We start from the raw sequence: 21,674 nt of genomic DNA on the forward strand, positions 1-21,674 counted from the left end.
TGCTTGTTTCCGACACACCACTGACAGTTTATTGTAACCCTCGCACCCTCGTAACGACGATGGAACACACAAACTGCGTCGCGATTCAATATATCGGTCTCCAGCCGACTTCTCTCTAAGCGACTAACGCGGCTGTGGTCACCGGATGGACGTTCTCCTGGAAGTCAAGTTGTTTGTTTCCGACGCTTATTGTAACCCTCGCACCCTCGTACGGTAGTCACCATACAATCAACGAATATCTCACCGATTATTCCGTGACTAGACGTCGCACACCACCCAATCGCCAGTTGAGGATGAAGAGACTTCTCGATCGCGTAATGCGGATTCTCAGTCATCCAAAGGCTCCGATTTTGCTTACTGACGAACCCATCCAAATGAAAGTGCGCTTCGTCGCTAAACCAAACCATCTTCAAAGTCTTGTTCGTCAGTTATGTGGACAATAGTGTTGGCAAAACACAATCGATGTTACATGGCTCTGGGGCTTAATGGCTGATGGGTTTGAATTTTCTATGGCAAGAGACGAAAGTTTGTCACAGTGTCTCGCGATTGATTCCCACCTGCTGTGCAGCTCGTCTTATAAATTTCCTGGCTCTCGACGTTTTCAGGCGTATTCACCATTTCTGGATGACCGACATTGCTAACACTGTCTGCATCTACATCTACATCCATACTCCGCAAGCCACCTGACGGTGTGTGGCGGAGGGTACCTTAAGTACCTTTACCAGTTCTGCCTTCTTTTCCAGTCTCATACTGTTCGTGGAAAGAAAGATTGTCGGTAGGCCTCTGTGTCGGCTCTAATCTCTTTGATTTCATCCACATGGTTTCTTCGGGAGATATACGTCGGAAGGAGCAATATACTGCTTGTCTCCTCTGTGAAGGTATGTTCTCGAAACTTCAACAGAAGCCCATACCGAGCATAGTTTTTCATCTCCGTAACGCTTTCACGATAACTAAATGATCCGGTAACGAAGCGTGCTGCTCTCTGTTGGATCTTCTGTATCTCTTCTATCAACCCTATCTGGTACGGATCCCACACAGGTGAGCAGTATTCTAGCAGTGGGCGAACAAGTGTCCTGTAACTTCCTTTGTTTTCGGACTGCATTTCCTTAGGATTCTTCCAATGACTCTCAGTCTGGTATCTGCTTTACCGACGATTAATTTTATATGGTCATTCCATTTTAAATCACTCCTAATGCCCACTCCCAGATAATTTATGGAATTAACTGCTTCCAGTTGCTGACCTGCTATGTTGTAGCTAAATGATAAAGGATCTTTCGTTCTATGTATTCGCACCACATTACACTTGTCTACATTGAGATTCAAATGCCATTCCCTGCACCATGCGTCAATTCGCTGCAAATCCTCCTGCATTTCAGTACAATTTTCCATTGTTACAATCTCTCGATATACCACAGCATCATCCGCAAAAAGCCTCAGTGAACTTCCGATGTTACCCACGAGGTAATTTATGTATATTGTGAACAGCAACGGTCCTACACTCCCCTGTGGCGCACCTGAAATCACGAACACTACCGGTTCTCTCAAACTTGTGAATCAAATTCTTGATTGTTAGAACAGCGGGACCGGTTGTCTTCAGCTTGAACTTGGTCGCAAACTTCCTCTGAGGCGCAGTTGGGCTGTTGTTGCTCGCATAGTACGCCTTCACAAGCGCTATACCTCAGGCACGGTGTAGCGTGACATTTTCACGTGCAAATGGCCGATTACAAAAAGAAGGATGCATATACTAATTCTCATTCTGTCCCGCGGCCAAATGTGGAGTTTGAACATCCTAATGCAAACCGTTCATAAGTAACGACGATTTTATTTCATATACACTACTGGCCATTAAAAATGCTACACCAAGAAGAAATGCAGAGGACAAACAGGTTATCGTTGGACAAATATATTATACTAGAACTGACATGTGATTACATTTTCATGCCATTTGGGTGCATAGATCCTGAGAAATCAGAATCCAGAACAACCACCTCTCGCCGTAATAACAGCCTTGATACGCCTGGGCATTGAGTCAAACAGAGCTTGGATGGCGTGTACAGGTACAGCTGCCCATGCAGCTTCAACACGATACCACAGTTCATCAAGAGTAGTGACTGGCGTTTTGTGACAAGCCATCTGCTCAGCCACCAATGACCAGACTTTTCAGTTGGTGAGAGATCTGGAGAATGTGCTGGCCAGGGCAGCAGTCGAACATTTTCTGTATCCAGAAAGAGCCGTACACGACCTGCAACATGCGGTCGTGCATTATCCTGCTGAAATGTAGGGTTTCGCAGGGATCGAATGAAGGGTAGAGCCACGGTCGTAACACATCTGAAATGTAATGTCCACTATTCAAAGTGCCGTCAATGCGAACAACAGGTGACCGAGACGTGTAACCAATGGCACCCCATACCATCACGCCAGGTGATAAGCCAGTATGGTGATGAGGAATACACGCTTCCAATGTGCACTCACCGCGATGTCGCCAAATACGGATGCGACCATCGTGATGCTGTAAACAGAACCTGGATTCATCCGATAAACTGACGTTTTGCCATTCGTACACCGAGGTTCGTCGTTGAGTACACCATCGCAGGCGCTCCTGTCTGTGATGCAACGTAAAGGGTAAAGGCCGGTTCCCACTAGGGCTGCCGCGCGTCAAAACCGCGCGTCAGCGGCGTGGTTACCATGGAAACGGCGTCAGCGGCACGCCGCGGCCGGCTCTGCGTCGCGGTTTGACCATGTCGAACCGCTTCCGCTGCCGCGTGCCGCGCTCCAGGTGCGCGCCGCCAATCACAGAACGCGCTGAGCGTGATGTCAGGTACGGAACCCCGGGCCACGCGAACTTTCGCCGAACCGCTGGCGTGGACGCGGCGGCAGCTATGAAATACTTATCATCCGATTCCAAGGAAACTATTCGGTAGAAAAATTTGATTCTTGGGCATGTTACAGCCTGATATCTTCTCTCGATAAAGGACCGAATTTCTTTTCGTTATTCGTCGTGGTTACTTGCTGTATCGCATTTACGTAAACCTTTACACGAAATTTTAATGAGCGTGCAGAGGTAAAAACGCATTGCGTGGACTTTGCGTACAGTTCATTTTAGGTAATACATTATTGCGTATGAAATTTAGTCAACATATCGAAATTGTTTTTAAAGCTGAGAGCAGAACGACAGCTATCACCGTTCTCGAGATATTGCATGATATGTCGGCGGATGGGCTGTGCGGTGACCGCGCGCAAGTCGCCCGCGACGCGACCGATACTTCGTCCTGCTCGTCGTAAACCATGTGGTTGTATCGACTGCAAATTTCGTAAACGGTTCAAGAAATCGAAAAATGTTTTTTTGCAAACGATCACTTGTAAAAAGTCATATATTTCGTCACAAGATAAATATCCTTCATCTGTTTATCTACCCAGATATGAAAGAAACTACAGTTTTTAGGAAGGGATAGATGAGTTTTTTTTAAACAGCATTTAATAGCATGTGGAATGAGAAGTTAAACCGAGACTAATTTACTGGTATGTCATAAGATGTAATTTGCTAAGTATCTACAGCTACTGATTATTTCTTTAGGAAGTTCAAATGGTTCAAATGGCTCTGAGCACTATGGGACTTAACATCTGTGGTCATCAGTCCCCCATAACTTAGAACTACTTAAACCTAACTAACCTAAGGACATCACACACATCCATGCCCGAGGCAGGATTCGAACCTGCGACCGTAGCAGCCGCGCAGTTCCGGACTGAGCGTCTAGAACCGCTAGACCACCGTGGCCGGCTCCTTTGGAAGTAACAAACGTTTTTTTCTTTATCCAGTGTACTTTATTGGTACAAGACGCGTTTGGCCTTTTACTTTAAGGCATCTTCGGTGGAATCTAGAATGATTCAGTTTTGTTTTGATATGTGATACTTGCAGATTATAAAACAGTTCACATCTTTTTTTACATGAATAACTGATTACTTACAGTGAATCGAGTTTATGGCGGACATCTGCGTTTTCCCTCACCTGGTCACATGCTGGAGGTTGAACTAAAACTTAGATTATGGAACATAAGCACATTTTCATGTTTTTTTTTTTCTTCTGTCACTAGCTGTAGACGTTTTACCGAAAACTCTGATTTGAAGTCGTAACTACAGTGTGTTCACCTCATGTCCCTTTCCTGTTTGGTCTGTTTATGTACATGTTGCCAACCTAAAGAATTATATGCTGAAAGCTAATGTTTGTTTATTTCTGTTCTCCTTATATCTGTATGTGTGTAATAGTTATAGAAAGTTGAAAGTGAATGCAGTAGTTGTCAGACAGTGGTTGAAAGATTTGGTGTTCAGCTTATTTCAGTTTTGGTTTAAATGTTTTGTGGAGGAGTGCATGGAAGAGTAAATTCACTGCTTACATTAATAGATAAAATAGTAGAATAGCATTTCAACAGATGATTATTATCAGAATACTATCACCCAACCCCTTTGTCCTCACTCTTTGATGCCTCATAATATGTCCTGTCAACTTACCCCTCTTGTAGTCAAAGTTGTGCCATAATTTCCTCTTCCTCCTTTATTTAATTCCGTTCCTCTTCTTTAGTTACACAATCCTCATATCCAATCTTCAGCATTCTTATTGATCACCATGTTTTGAAAGCGTCCATTGTCTTCTTGACAGAACTGTTCATCACCCACGTTTCACTTACATACAAGGCTGCACTCCACACAAATACCGCACTGCACACAAATACCTTTGTAAAATAGTACTCAGTCATTAGAATTTATATTCGATGTGAACAAATTTTCTTTTTCAGAACGCTTTTGTTCCTATTCACAGTCTTCATTTTATATCCTCTCTACTTCTGCCTTCTCAATCACTGCTTCCCTTTCAAGTCATTGAAGTCTTAGAAATGCAGTTTGGTTTCTGCACAAGTTGTACATGATCTTGTGGCCCGGTGTTTTATCGATGACATCTCCAGAGTTTTAAAGAATGTTTTAATTAAGATTGTAAAAACCTTTCTCTAAACATGCAAAAGCTATAAACACAGTTTTGCAGTTCTTCAGTGTGTCTACTTAGCTAAGTGGTAGGATCAGTATTGCCTTGCGTGTTCAGACATCTCACAGGAATCTAACATTGTGCTTATTTTAGTTTGTACAACCCCTCCCCCTCTCCTCTCTACATATTCCTCCCACTTTCTAGCCTTCTCTCATATGCTTAGTTCTGGCTTTGCCAAATGAGTTCTTGACAGTTGCTTCTCCTTTGAGCAACGTTTTCTTATTTATTTCTCATTTTCATTCCCCTATATTTTCCAAGAGCAAAATCGCATTGCAATTTAGGACTTTCTGTTAACGTCATGTTTAGACATTTCTATTTCCGATGGCCTACTTTATTTGCTACATTTTTATATTTTTCCCTCATGTCAAATTTAATATATCACGTTTTATCTAACGATTTCTACTGTACCTTCTTCCCGTTCACATACTCTGCTGCATTCACCACTTCTTTTCTCAAAGATATCCATTCGTATTCTAGCGGATTCCTTCCTCTGTTTCTGTCAGTCGTTGCATTACGGTAACTTTAAGCTTATCGAAAAACTGTGGGTCTTGACTTATTCAAGTTCCATTTCCTTAATTTGCTACCGTTTACTGTCTCCTTAGTTGTAAACCGCAGCTCGTAACCAAGAAATTATTGTAGGTTTGCGTCTGCACCAGGAAATGTCTTATAATTTAAAATCTGGCTTCGAAAACTTTGTTCGAAAAATATATTATTCTTTCATGATTCTTAAGCAAGGTGCTGATGATGATTACATTATGCTCTGTGCGAAATTCTATCAGGTGGCTTCCACTTTCATCCCTTCCCCCAAGCCTTTGTGTTATTACTGTTTTCCTGTAAATGCTACCATATCACATTTTAAATTTTTGTCTCGCTTAACCATCTGAATAATCTCTTTTGTCGTACATTGTTTCAATGTGTTAGGAGATAGAGAACAATCATGAATGGTAGTCATGAAATCTGTTTATGGTGAAATGAGAAAACAAGAATAATGAAATATGTGAAAGAGTACATTGTACAGAAAATGAAAAATTGCTAAGTCTTCACCCAACTTCGTCTTTCCTTCATGTAGGTGTAAGATATAGTTAATCAAACGCACCGGGCGTTTCAGTGGGTCCCGCCCCGTACCTCAGTGGCTGTCCGTCATTGGCTACCGCTAGCGTCTGCCGTTTCCAGATGGGAACGCCAATTCCGCGAGACGCCGCGTCAAAGCGGAAAACGCTTGCCGCTGCCGTTGCCGCACGACGCGCTGCCGCGCTCTAGTGGGAACCGACCTTAACCGCAGCCATGGTCGCCGAGGTGATAGTCCATGCTGCTGCAAACGTCGTCGAACTGTTCGTGCAGATGGTTGTTGTCTTGCAAACGTCCCCATCTCTTGACTCAGGTATCGAGACGTGGCTGCACGATCCGTTACAGCCATGCGGATAAGATGCCTGTCATCTCGACTGCTAGTGATACGAGACCGTCGGGATCCTAAACCCACCGATTGTATATTCCGCTACCAGTAATTGGATCGCGACCAACCCGAGCAACAATGTCGCGATACGATAAACCGCAATACGATAGGCTTCAATCCGACCTTTACCAAAGTCGGAAACGTGATGGTAAGCATTTCTCCTCCTTACACGAAGCATCACAACAACATTTCACCAGGCAACGCCGGTCAACTGCTGTTTGTGTATGAGAAATCGGTTGGAAACTTTCCTCATGTCAGCACGTTGTAGGTGTCGCCACCGGCGCCATCATTGTGTGAATGCTCTGGAAAGCCAATCATTTGCATATCACAGCATCCTCTTCCTGTCGGTTAAATTTCGCGTCTGTAGCACGTCATATTCGTGGTGTAGCAATTTTAATGGCCAGTAGTGTAGTTCAATAATTGTCAGACTTTTAAAATACCGGCCTGATATTTGTGCCATGCCGAAGATTTTCCGCTTGTCCTCGTACGTGTAGCGGCCATTCAGAAAGGAGCGCGATTTTTCACTTCGTGTTTTTTTGGAGCACGAGGTCCATCGCAACGTCGGCAAGCTTTCGACAGAGGAGAAGTAATTTGTCAGTTTGCCAAATGGGAGCAGAACTCTGCGAGGCAGCCGTAGATGGTCGGAATGTCATGTCCGTGCTAGGCCCGTCTGTTGCATCAAATAGCGCGATCGTTGACCCAGCGCGACGTTGACAGATTTCGACAACGATTGAAGTTGGTCACACGTTGAGCTACGGAGCGATGGCGCGCGTGTATCTGGGATGATGGATGGAGCGTTCGTGGCGGGCGGCCACTTGCGATCGGTATCGGCGCGCCGCTACGGCGGCGGCTACCGAGCCGCTGGCCGGGCCGTCCTCGCCGGCGCGGCCGATAGGCCACACACGGGCCCCTTGTTCGCTCACGCGCGTCGCGAAATCGCTAACTGACATTTCGGTAGGCGTTTCAATTACCGTGCGCACGGGCCGGACGGGTCAACTTCTCACAGCCGAGCGTTATACTCGCATTATCGTACCCACAATCGTAGGGTCTAGAGCTTTTTCTGTCTGGAAAGAAACAAGTAGTGCTGGAAGAGAGCGCAACCTGTCGGAGCTTTGACTTATGTTAATTCGACTCGCTCTGATAGGTTTGCCTAAGCGTCACTGAGTTCCCGATACGACACCTGATACGTAACAGCGTTAGGCAATCAAATTCGAGATTTATTTTTAACATCTACATATCTGAATCTGAGTCCATGCGTAACATCGCAGACTCAGCGAGCAAAGATAACAGTAACATAAATTACACAACAATCTGGATTTTCACCCAGGTCATACAGGAATTACCTGCGATACGTACGTACCCAGTACTTGAGGACAATATTATGGAAATTGAAGAGGATGTAGATGAAGATGAAATGGGAGATATGATACTGCGTGAAGAGTTTGACAGAGCACTGAAAGACCTGAGTCGAAACAAGGCCCCGGGCGCAGACAACATTCCATTAGAAATACTGGCAGCCTTGGGAGAGCCAGTCCTGACAAAACTCTACCATCTGGTGAACTAGATGTATGAGACAGGCGAAATACCCCCAGACATTCAACAAGAATGTAATAATTACAAAACTAAAGAAAGCAGGTGCTGACAGATGTGAAAATTACCGAACTATCAGTTTAATAAGTCACGGCTGCAAAATACTAACGCGAACTCTTTACAGACGAATGGAAAAACTAGTAGAAGCCGACTTCGGGGAAGTTCAGTTTGGATTCCGTAGAAATATTGGAACACGTGAGGCAATACTGACCCTACGACTTATTTTAGAAGCTAGATTAAGAAAAGGCAAACCTACGTTTCTAGCATTTGTAGACTTAGAGAAAGCTTTTGACTGGAATACTCTCTTTCAGATTCTCAAGGTGGCTGGAGTAAAATACAGGGAGCGAAAGGCTATTTTCAATTTGTACAGAAACCAAATGGCAGTTATAAGAGTTTGAGGGGCATGAAAGGGAAGCAGTGGTTGGGAAGGGAGTGCGACAGGGTTGTAGCCTCTCCCCGAAGTTATTCAATCTGTATATTGAGCAAGCAGTGAAGGAAACGAAAGAAAAATTCAGAGTAGGTATTAAAATCCATGGAAAAGAAATAAAAACCTTGATGTTCGCCGATGACATTGTAATTCTGTCAGAGACAGCAAAGGACTTGGAAGAGCAGTTGAACGGAATGGATACTGTCTTGAACGGAGGATATAAGATGAACATCAACAAAAGCTAAACGAGGATAATGGAATGTAGTCGAATTAAGTCGGGTGATGCTGAGGGAATTAGATTAGGAAATGAGACACTTATAGTAGTAAAGGAGTTTTGCTATTTGGGGAGCAAAATAACTCACGATGGTCCAAGTAGAGAGGATATAAAATGTAGACTGGCAATGGCAAGGAAAGCGTTTCTGAAGAAGAGAAATTTGTTAACATCGAGCATAGATTTAAGTGTCAAATAGTCGTTTCTGAAAGTATTAGTATGGAGTGTAGCCATGTACGGAAGTGAAACATGGACGATAAATAGTTTAGACAAGAAGAGAATAGAAACTTTCGAAATGTGGTGCTACAGAAGAATGCTGAAGATTAGGTGGGTAGATCACATAACTAATGAGGAGGTATTGAATAGGATTGGGGAGAAGAGAAGTTTGTGCCACAGCTTGACTAGAAGAAGGGATCGGTTGATAGAACATGTTCTGAGACATCAAGGCATCACCAATTTAGCATTGGAGGGCAGCGTGGAGGGTAAAAAGCGTAGAGGGAGACCAAGAGATGAATACACCAAGCAGATTCAGATGGATGTAGGTTGCAGTAAGTACTGGGAAATGAAGCAGCTTGCACAGGATAGAGTAGCATGGAGAGCTGCATCAAACCAGTACCAGGACTGAAGACCACAACAACAACAACAACAACAACAACAACAACGTACGTACAAGCTCATACTAACTCGAAGTTTCACACATAAATATTCTCGACGAATTCGTCAAAATTTCCAAGTTTTCGACAATATCCACCATTGCTTACGTTAGGAAAACAATTTACTGTCCGGTGATCGAATTCCACCACCAACAATTACTCCTCGCCGACCGATGTGACCGAGCGGTTCTAGGCGCTTCAGTCCGGAACCGCGCTGCTGCTACGGTCGCAGTCTCGAATCCTGCCTAGGGCATGGATGTGTGTGATGTCCTTAGTTAGGTCTAAGTAGTTCTATGTCTAGGGGACTGATGACCTTAGATGTTAAGTCCCATAGAGCTTAGAGCCATTTGAACCATTTGAATTACTCCTCCTCATTCTTCCTTTCACTATGGTATAGCATGACACTTACACTACAACTCTCACCTTGACCACAACCACTTATTTTATTTCCTTCATCCTTGTGTGTTTCAGCATTACGACGAAACTTTTGAATTTGTACTTATATTTAATAGGATTAACGTGGACGTTATACTTCGTATCAACAAGATTTTATCCCTTGGAAAATGGCGTAAACCCGCAACGCTTAAGGATGAAAATAAACGAATAAGTAAATAAATACTTGTAGTCAAGACGAGAGTCTTATTATAAGTGTATAATATGACTGTCACGTCTCATAAAGCTTTTATGCTAAATAATTTATATCTTGTAGTACGAAACAGATTCCTTTGCAGTCTTTCCCTCCCTCTGCCACAGGCTTCCACTACCAGGTGATAAAATTCCTTCCACTCTTCAAATTTCTTGAGCATCATGGCAAATCCTGCACATACTGTGAACTGGATGATCAATGTGCCATCGCATCCCCAATTATTTCCAATCCAATGACTGCAATTCGACTCAGCCTTTAGTGAGAAGAACGTTTTCCCAAGTAGATGGATCGAATCTAAGCTGCCAAAAGCCTGTGTTGTTGAGACATGCAGAAGTTCTTATTGCTTAAATGGTGCATCTGTTCATAACAAGAGCGATCAGTGAAGTATTATGAACATACTGAAGACCTTTTAATTAATATCTAGTACTTTTCAATCGAATAGCTACTTTTGAAAATGGTGTATTTTCTAGAAATCAAAGTTTTAGAGACAAAATTAATTTTATAACCCAGACATTCGTTGAGTTTAATTTACAGCAACAACAATTTTTGATCGTACGCCAAATAGCTTAAAATGCCTGACAGGTAGCAAAGCACCTTTAAATCTTATCTAAAATCATTTCTACTGGAGAACTTTTTCTGTTCGATAGACGAATTTATAATTAAAAGAATTTACATGATTAGGACCAAAAGATGTGTTCATTAATGTTGACGCTAATCATGTATACACATCGTGTGAACTGACTCGTTCTACATCATTTAGATAAAAGCATTGTTCAAAGTATCTACGGCACATACAACCAGCTATCCAACTCTTTACGTGACACTGAGCTAAAACAGACTGCTTTGTTTCATTCTGCTTTTTGTGAAGATTACCATGGAAGTGAATGATGGGCTTCAAGACAGATGTGACCATTCTTTGCCACCACTCCCATGGAAACTGATAATTCTCTGCGATTGGTTGGTTTAAAAGAGGGGGAAAGGGACCAAACTGCGAGATCATCGGTCCCTTGTTCCGAAGGAAACAATGGCACGTGAGAATAAGACAATGAGACAACACAAAACAGAATGAAAGGAAAAACCATAACAACGACTGAAGAGCGACGTACACAAATGGTCAAAAGGAGACAAGAAAACCACGAAGACGAAAGAAAAACGTAGAAGAGGTTAAAACAAGAAAGCAGGTTACCATGACTATGTGACCATGAGGAAAAAAATGAAAAGCCAGTCACTCAGCATCACATTAAAATCCCTACCCTAAAAGCACTAGGATGGAGCACACAGGAACAAAGGACGTGTGTTGAAACTTGAGCACATGAAAAAACTCACCCTCACGAATAAAAAGTAAAACTAAAACTGCTGTTGACGCGTTGTCGCCCAACAGCGAAGGTAGAGTGCTGGAAAGGTTAAAAGTCCGCCGCAGAACGGCTAAAAGTGGCTGTGCAGCAAGAGGTGGACGACCGTCATTCGTGAGCCACGGCGACACCGAGGTGAGACCTCGCGACGGAGGAGGTAACCATGCGTCAGCCACGTATGGCCAATGCGGAGCCGTCAGAGAACCACAGAGTCCCTGCGAGAGGTGCGCACGGAGGTCTTCCACACATTCGTAGTTTCCTTATTGGCACACAGCTTGTTGTGCGTACTGAGATTATGCCATTCCGTCTCCCAAAGTTGCAAAACCTTGCGGCGTAATACTGGTCGCAGGTCAGTTTCAGAGAAGCCGATCTCCATAAGCAGTTTCTGCGCAACCTGTTAGGCCAGCCGGTCGGCAAGTTCGTTGCCTGGGTTCCGACGTGACCTGGGGTCCAGACAAACACCAATGAATGACTGGACCGTGCCAGGACATAAATGGACTCCTGGATGGTCGCTACGAAAGGATGGCGAGTGTAGCACTGGTCTATAGCTTGTAGGCTGCTGAAGGAGTCAGTACAGAGGAGAAATGACTCGAATGGGCATGAGCTGACGTGCTCAAGAGCACGAGATATGATCGCCAGCTATGCAGTGAAACCACTGCAGCCACCTGGCAAGGGCTGCTGTTCTATATGTCCTCCATGAACATAGGCAAAGCCAACGTGACCATCAGCCATAGAGCCATCGGTGTAAACCAATTCATGGCTTCGATACATGTCGAGAATCGAGAGGAAGTGACAGCAGAGAGTCAAAGGGTCAACTGAGTGCTTAGGGCCACGTGAAAGGTCCAGGCTTCAGGTCCAGGCGAAGCCGCGGCTTAGATTTACACCATGGAGGTGTTCGTGAATGAACCTCAAGTATAGGTGGAAGAGGCAAGGACCCCAATTTTGGAGAGAAGTGTTCTGGAGAGCAACTGTTCACACCTAACCTACAATGGAAGGACTCTGGCCTCCACCAGGACACTGGTTACCAGATTCATCCTAAAAGCTTCCGTCGCTAGGCAACGCCGCAGTGGTGCACTGGGTCGAGTAAATGCAACCCCGAAGGTGCCGCCAAACCATAAACAAGACTTCCATAGTCAAGGCGGGACTGAGCAAGGGCTCTGTAGAGCTGCAGCAGCATAGGGCGATTTGCACCCCAGTTGGTGTTGCTCAGGCAGCGGAGGGCACTGAGGTGCTGTCAGCACTTCCGCTTAAGATGACGGAGTTCAGGAAGTCAAGTCAATCGAGCGTCGAAAACCAGTCCTAAGAATCTATATGTCCCCGCTACAGTGAGTGGATCGTCATTAAGGTAAAGTTCTGGTTCCGGATGAACGGTACGAAGGCCGACAGAAGTGCATAACATACAACTTTGCCGCCGAAAATTGGAAGCCGTGGGATAGAGCCCATGACTGCGCCTTGTGGATGGCTCTCTCTAGGCGCCGCTCAGCAGCACCAGTACTAGTGGAGCAATACGAAACGCAGAAGTCGTATGCATACAGATACGGTGAGACGGACGGCCCTACAGCTGCTGCTGGACCAATTAATGGCCACTAAAAATAGAGATACACTCAATACAGAGCCCTGTGGGACCCCATACTCCTGAATATGGGGCGAGCTATGGGAGGCTCCAAGTTGGACATGAAAAGTACGAAGCGACAGGAAACTTTGGATAAAATCAGGAGCGGGCCTCGGAGACCCCACTCATATAATGTGGCAAGGATATGATGTCACCAGGTCGTGTCATACGCTTTTCGTAAATCAAAAAATATGGCAATCAGGTCTGGGAAAGACTGTTCGAATGGCAGACTCGAAGGACATAAGATTATCAGTGGTAGAGCGACCCTGGCGGAAGCCGCCCTGACATGGAGCCAGTAGGCCACATGACTCCAGGATCCAACCGCCAACAGACCATACGTTCCACAGATTACCGGGTTTAAGCGCTGGAATGATGTTGCATCCCGCCATTCCGATGGAAATCGACATCGCACCAGATCCGGTTGAAGATGAAGAGATGTCGCTTGTAATTAGACGAGAGATGTTTAATCATCTGACTGTGGACCGAACTGTCCTAGGAGCTGTGTCGGGGCAATGTGCAAGGGCACTGAGGAGCTCCCACTCCGTAAATGGGGCTTTATAGGGTTCACTGTGTTGTGTAGCGAACGAGAGGATTTTCCTTTCCAACCACCGTTTGACGGCGCGAAAGGATGGGGGGTAGTTCTCCGGCGCGGAGGCTCGAGCACAGTGCTCAGCAAAGTGCTCAGCAATCGCATTTTCATCGGTAGACAACACGCCAGTGATGTTAATGCCAGGGACACATGTTGGGGCCTGGTACGCAAAAAGACATCTGATCTTCGTCGACACTTGGGAAGGTGACGTATGGAATCCAATCTCTCCCAAGACTCTTGCATCTGTCTTTTGATAAGCTAGCGAACGCGGGCATGGAGTCGCTTAAAGGCTATGAGGTGCTCGAGGGAAGGGTACCGCTTACGTCGCTGTAGAGCTCGCTGACGCTCCTTAATTGCCTCAGTGACTTCCGGCGACCACCAAGCGACTATTTTCGCTGGGTGCACCCTAAAGAATGAGGGATCGCGTTTTCCGTCACAGAAATGATCGTTGTAGTTACCTGCTCAACCAGAACATCGATGTTACCGTATGGAGGAGACTCAATAGTGACAGCAGAGGTGAAAGCGTCCCAGTCTGCCATGTTTAAAGCCCATCCAGGCAGGCGTCCGTGGGCCTGACGCCGGGGCAGTGACAGGAACATGAGGAAGTGGTCACTACCACACAGGTCGCCATGTGCTCTCCAATGGATAGATGGGAGAAGTAATGGGGCGCAAATTGATAAATCAATGGGCGAGTAATTACCATGAGTCACACTGAAATGTGTGGCGGCCCCAGTATTTAAGAGGCAGAGTTTGGACTGAGACAGTAAAGTTTCGACATCTCTGCCTCAGCCAGTAAACATGGTGCCACCCCACAAAGGGTTATGGGAGTTAAAATCTCCCAAAAGTAAAAAAGATTTAGGAGTTGATCAATCAGTGCAGCCAATACATTTAGGGGTACCACACCATCTGGGGGGGAGATATATGTTGCAGACAATTACTTCCTGCATCATCTTTATTCTGACAGCCACTGTTTCAAGAGGGGTTTTAAGGGGCACAGTTCCACTACAGACTGAGTTTAGGACATAAACGCAAATTCCACCTGTCACTCGATTGTAGGCGCTATGGTTCCTGTAGTATCCCTTATAACTGCGAAGGGGAGGGGTCTCCATTGCTGGGAACCAGGTTTGATGGAGATCAATGCAGAAAGCAGGTGTAAAGCTTAACAGTTGCCATAGCTCAGACAGGTGGGGGAAAAAATCACCGCAATTCCACTGGAGGATGACATCGTCATATGGGATGGCATGGAACATTCAATGAGGCAGTTTAAGCCTCAGGGTCTCCTTCTGCCATCGACGTTTTGCCCGATCAGTCTATGTCTATTGTGTCTGAGGATCTGGCAAGATCTAGGTCCTCAGCGGACGCCAGACACTCCACCTCATCCGCAGACACAGAGCTTATAGGTAGCGGTGGTGTGGGTGCCACTGCAATTCCCTTGGTCTTGGGGACCTTCTTTTTGGATTTCTCTCTCTCTCTCTCTCTCCTCCTTGGGTTTGCCTCGCTGGGAGGAATTCACTGATTTATTCTCAGGGACTGTGGAGGCGCATGAAGCCCTATGACCAGCTGCTTTTGGGCTCTTCGGCCACTGGCAGGTGTCATCTTTCCCACTAGCAGAAACCTGGGAAGGGAGTGGCCCAAGGGACCCCTTCCTACTGAGAGGGACTGATATCCCTGATGATTGGGGGGATCTTGCTCCTGAAGTAGGTGGTGTGGGAGCAACAGGGAGGGAAGTGCCCCTCCCCCTCCCCCCATCATCAAGGGGGCAGGTGTAGACTTCTGGTTCTGAGAGGTTCTACCGATCCCTTATTTTAGTCAACTTGTGCCATAATTGTCTTTTCTTCCAATTCCATTCAGTGCACCTAATCGTTAATTATTCGATCTACCCATCTAGTCTTCAGAATTCTTCTATATCACCACGTTTCAAAAGCTTCTATTCACTTCTGTACAACACTACACTCAAATACCCTTTTAAGAAAAGACTTACTAACATTTAAACTGGTATTAGATGCCAATAAATTATTTTTCAGACATTTTTTTCTTGTTACTGCCAGTCTTTATTTGACATCCTCTCTGCTTCGGCCATTTTGCCGTCCAAAAGCATCTACTACTTTTAGTGTTTCATCCCCTAGCCTGATTTAATTAAACTGTATTTATTTAATTATCTTACGCTACTGTCACATCTGTCTAAAGTGCTATTCGGACTGCTTACGATGGCTGCTCCTAATACTATGCTCGGACAAAGCCGGTACACTACCTGCTACACTCTCCGCTCAATGGGCTGGCGGTGCTGGTTCCCGCGCAGCTCATCTAACGTGCTGCATTTTGCGGGCGCTACAGGCGATTGTGACAGCAGATCACGTGTGAACACACGTGTGACTCGATACAGCCAGTCCGTGAAGTGACATTCCCAGATTGCACTGCGTTTGTGCCGTTGAGTTGCCAGGTAGGTGGAGTGAGGAAGAGGCGAGCGCCTTGTGGTGTACTCACACTCACCTGCGACGGCGCTCATGAGGACTCGCAGGCTGCCCATCTCCTCCCACAGGCGGTCCTCGGAGCCCTGGCTGGTCACGTGGGCCGCGGTCGTCAGCACGGCGGCGCACATCACGCACAGCACGCGCTGCAACAACACGCACGCGCGTACATGGTTAGCTGCCTGTCACCTCCTGCTCTCACCAACTGCGGTACACCTCCTCAGCGAATCATATGGCAAGCATGGTCACGATTTACATGACGGTCTCAAGTTAGGTTTATTTACACAGAGGTGATGGAACTCATGGGATCGCGATGCCCACATATACAGATGGCGGCAATATCGCGCGCACAGGATATAAAAGCAGAGCATTGGCGAAGCTGTCATTTGTCTCAGGTGATTCATGTGAAAAGATGTCGACGTGATTATTCCCGCACGACGGGGATTAAAGGCTTTGAACGCGGAATGGTAGTTGTAGCTAGACGCGTAGGATGTTCAGTTTCGGAAATCGTTGGGAATTTAATGCTCCGTGATCCACAGTGTCGAGTGCCGAGAACACCAAATTTCATGCATTACCTGTCACCTCGGATAATGCAGTGGCCGACAGCCTTCACTTAACGACCAAGAGCAGTGGTGTTTGCGTTGATTTGTCAGTGCAAACAGACAAGCAACCGCAAAAATCAATGTGTGACGTATCTGTTAGGGCAGTGTGGCGACATATGGCGTTAATGCGCTATGGCAGCGGACGACCGTCGCAAGTGCCGTTGGTAACAGCACGACTTCGCCAGCAGCGCTTCCTCTGGAACCGTGAACACATCGGCTGGAACCTAGACGACCGGAAAGCCGTCACCTGGTCAGAAGAGTCCCGATTTCAGTTTGGTAAGAGCTGGTGGTAGGGTTCGAGTCTGGCGTAGACCCCACGACGCCATGAACCCAAATTGTCAGCAAGGCACTGTGTAAGCTGGTGGTGGCTCCATAATGGTGTGGGCTGGGTCCTTTCATCCAACTGGGCCGTTCATTGATTGGAAATGGCTATGTTTGACTACTTCGAGACAATTTGCAGCCATTCACGGACTTAATGTTCCAAAATAAAGATGGAATTTTTATGGATGACACGTGCGATGTCGTCGAGCCACAGTTGTTCGCGATTGGTTTGAATAATATTCTGGACAATTCCAGCGAATTATTTGGACATCTAGGTCGCCCGACATGAATCCCATCGAACATTTATGGTACATAATCGAGGGATTAGTTCGTTCATAAAAACCTGCACCGGCAACAGTTTTTCAATCAGGACGGCTATAGATGAAGCATGGTTCAGTATTTCTTCAAGGGACTTCCAACGGCCTGTTGAGTCCATGCCAGGTCGAGCTGCTGCACTAAGTCCAGCAGGAGGAGGACCGACAATAGATTAGGAGATATCAAATGACTTTTGCACCTCAGCGTATATCCTAATGTTTGCAGTTGATCACCTAGTGAAACAGGGACGAGGAGATTCAGGATAAGATGGATACATCGGAGGAAACTGTTAGTTCCTTGTTAGAACTAGGTAGAAAGGTGGACTAACTAGTGGGATACGGATTGGGGATGAACAACTGTAGAAGATGAAAATTGTCAAATACTTGAGAAGTGTGATACAGGAAAATGGACGAAAAGCGAAATAAATCAATGATGATGAAAGGCAAGCAGAAACATTACTTCGAAGCGGTAGGAGTGCGCTTTGGAACAAAGACGTCCCAAAAAACAAAACAAAAACAAAAAAGTAGTAATACACAGAAGTTACTACACTCCAATACTGACCTATGCATATGAGACACGGGTAATGAAGAAAAGAGATGTAAGCAGATTACAGGCATGGGAAATGAAGGTCCCCAGAAGTAAGAGAGGAGTAACAAGGAGAGATAGGGTGAGGAATGAAAGGGTGAGGGAAACAGTGAAAGAGGAACCCTCGCAGAACAGGGTACAAACTTCAAAGCTATGATGGTACGGACACTCGAAGAGAATGGAGAACAAGAAGATACAAGAAATGGAGATGCGAAGGCAACGACCAAGAGGAACACCAAGGTATAGGTGGGTGAAAGGTGTGAAGGAATGCGCTGAAAAAAATGGCGAGTACTGGACCAGAGTAAACACAGAGATGATGGGAAAAAAGGGCTAGATGGCGAGGCTTATGTTCCAAACAGACCCAGCCGAGGACTGAAAACTGTGCAAGATGATAATGACGTCAGTGGTTCCCAGACCTTCTGAGACCATTACCCGTGAGTGTAATCAGATATTGGTCGGTATTCCCGATCTTGTCCCCTGCCAGCATTAGAGTCTAACTGAAATTTAGAAAGAAGGCGAATTTTATCTCAACACTTTCATTTTTAAAATGACGAAAGATCAATGTGAGCAAGTACAGAGAAGGTGGAGCGACGGCATGGGAGTGTGGTTGGTCCCTATTATCAGCTTAAGTAAACGCTAAAAGCGGATGGATACGAACACATTTTACGGAATTGGATATTACGTACAGTAGAGGAACAGTTCGGAGATGATTGCATCAGCATGACAAAGCATTCATTCATAAAGCAGCATATGTGAGGCAATGAGAAGTGTAATTTTTAGACAACATAGTTGTAAGGAGATAAACAGTGATTAATTTACTTATAATCAATTATTCAAAATGACAGTCACAATCACATTATTTATTTTGCCGCAAACCGTTTTCAACCCGCTATGGGGTCACCTTCAGGGCAATTTACACTGTAGAGTTATAATATTAGTAAGTAATCATGTATATAATCTACAAGCAATTAGTCAAAGTTACATAAATAAACAGATTTTTATACCGATTTGGTCGCTCGCTGGAGTCGTCACCCTGCCTGTGCACGGTTGGTAATTATGCATGGGTTCCTAGTAGCTAGTAAAAAACTTCAAAATTATTATGTTTTATATCACAACTGGAACAAACTTTAAAATTTACGATTTCTTGCTTAAGCACGTAACTACCGTTGGTCACCGTGGAGGGCGTTACCGTCTGCCCACGTGTTGTTCGCCGTTATTTAAGCTCATGCAGGGAGCCAACCATGCATAGTTACCAACCGTGCACAGGCAATGTGACGACTCCAGCGAGCGACCAAATGGGTGTAAAACTCTGTTTATTTATGTAACTTTGACTAATTTCTTGTAGATTATGTACATGATTACTTACTAATATTATAACTTTACAGTGTAAATTGCCCTGAAAATGACCCCAACGCCGGTTGAAACTGTTTGGCGGCAAAATAAATAAGCCGGCCGGAGTGGCCGTGCGGTTAAAGGCGCTGCAGTCTGGAACCGCAAGACCGCTACGGTCGCAGGTTTGAATCCTGCCTCGGGCATGGATGTTTGTGATGTCCTTACGTTAGTTAGGTTTAACTAGTTCTAAGTTCTAGGGGACTAATGACCTCAGCAGTAGAGTCCCATAGTGCTCAGAGCCATTTGAACCATTTTTTGCTACGGTTGCAGGTTCGAATCCTGCCTCGGGCATGGAAGTAGTTCTAAGTTCTAGGGGACTGATAACCTCAGATGTTAAGTCCCATAGTGCTCAGAGCCATTTTTTTTTGAAAATAAATAATGCGATCGTGATTGTCATTTTGAATAATTGATAATGAGGAGTGGATCCTAACATTCCAGAAATGAGCTGGTCTGCTCGACACTTAGCGCGTACTTCAATGCGAGATGCTTTCAATAGCTTCCACAATAAAACTCTGTCTCGAAACCTGACAGACAATCGAAAGAGATTCTGGTCGAATGTAATGCTCACCAGCAGCAAGGACGCAATCGATGTCTTCATTGTGCGATACCAGTGGTAATATTACCGATAACAGTGCCACTAAAGCAGAGTTATCAACCACAGTTTCCCGAAATTTCTTGGTCAAAGAAGAGTAAGTAATATTCCAGAATTCGAATCGAGAACAACTGCCAAAGTGAGTAACTTTGTAGCGAAGCAACTTAAAGCACATAATAAAGGGAAGTCTTTCTGTCCAGATAGCTTACCAATAAGGTTTCCTTTTAGAGTATGCTGATGCAATAGCTCCTTAGTTAGCAAAGGGTTCAAATGGCTCTGAGCACTATGGGACTATACGTCTGAGGTCATCAGTCCCCTCGAACTTAGAACTACTTAAACCTAAGTAAACTAATGACATCACACACATCCATGCCCGAGGCAGGATTCCAACCTGCGACCGTAGCGGTCGCGCGGTTACAGACTGAAGCGCCTAAAACCGCTCGGCCACACCCATAGTTAACTATCACATACCACCGCTCTCTCGACAAAAGATACGTACCAAAGACTAGAAAATCGCACAGGTCACGCCAATACTCCAGAAAAGAAATAAGAATAATCCGCTCAGTTACAGACGCCGATTTGCGTTACGATTTTGGAACATATATTGTGTTCGAAGGTTATGCATTATCTGGAAGGTAACGGTCTATTAACAACTCAGCACGAATTCAGACAAAAACCTTCTTGTGAAACACAACAAGCTCTTTATTCGCACGAAGTAATAAATGGTATCGACAGGGGATCTCAAATTGATTCCATATTTCTAGGTTTTCAGATATCACGGTATGAATATATATGTATCACTGTACAATTGTATATTTTTATTTTTATAATTATATATTTTATGATTTTGGTTGGGTTGGCTTTAAATATTGTGGGCTATCATGAGACTTTTAATTAACTTATACCGCGATAACACTCGTACGGACATCGGCTGCCCCGAAGTACGAACGATATAATATTTTTTAAACACAAAGCGCGACTCACCGCCTCCTAATAAAATAGTTTGCGTGAGCGCTACTATTTAGAAAAGAAAATATGCTTAATCTTCGCAAACTGTAATAATTAATATGAGTATCAGGGGCTACTGGTTATTTATGGACGAAACTACATAAAGATTAACAGAGATATTGCGGAATGTAATGATTTTCAATGTTTCATGTTCATTATATGCAAGGCAAAATTGGAGAGAATCTCATCTGCAGTTAGACGGCCAAAGTGAAACACACTGAACTCATTCAGTGCGGTGGATTTTAGTAAATGAAATTTGTCATTACGCTTTTTAACTTTCAAATTAATGAAAGATCAAAATTGAGAAGCCTCTTGCCTTTACATTTAATATTATGACATGAAATTTTAATTAAACAATACAGTCAGTGTTATGGACGACTAAATCCTGCTGCGGGAGATGAGCTCCCTGCACTACGAAGTTCTGTAAAAACTTGGTTAATGATGATTAATGGTTGCGATCTTGAGAGGTGACAACTAAGTCAATAATACACACTTTCTAATGACAATTATAAGTTTTACCCCTGACTAAGATGACGGAGGTAGTCATCAAAAGCTCGGGATTTTATCCAAATTTGACGCGGCAAGTAAACCGAGAACTTTTTATGGAAGGAATCCGTCGCGAAAGACTTAAATTACAACCATTCTTACATTAAATATTATCCTGCGCTTCAATAGCGGCCTACCTCTAGACGAAACAAAAAACAGGAGAGCTTTCAATAAATCAATAGTCTCTGGTAATGTTTATTGCCCGCATCTCGTGGTCGTG

At 44.7% G+C, this 21,674-nt stretch overlaps 1 protein-coding gene across 1 annotated transcript in view; it reads right to left on the reverse strand.

Annotated features, from left to right (window-relative positions):
- Positions 1-21,674, reverse strand: part of LOC126455783 (angiopoietin-related protein 6-like) — a 1,041,335-nt gene that overhangs the window by 458,979 nt on the left and 560,682 nt on the right. Inside the window, exon 2 of the mRNA XM_050091581.1 lies at positions 16,116-16,239. Coding sequence (XP_049947538.1) covers positions 16,116-16,239 — 124 coding nt within the window. The remainder of the gene's footprint in view (positions 1-16,115; positions 16,240-21,674) is intronic.

Source organism: Schistocerca serialis, chromosome 1 (assembly GCF_023864345.2).
Source record: "Schistocerca serialis cubense isolate TAMUIC-IGC-003099 chromosome 1, iqSchSeri2.2, whole genome shotgun sequence".
NCBI lineage: Eukaryota > Metazoa > Arthropoda > Insecta > Orthoptera > Acrididae > Schistocerca > Schistocerca serialis.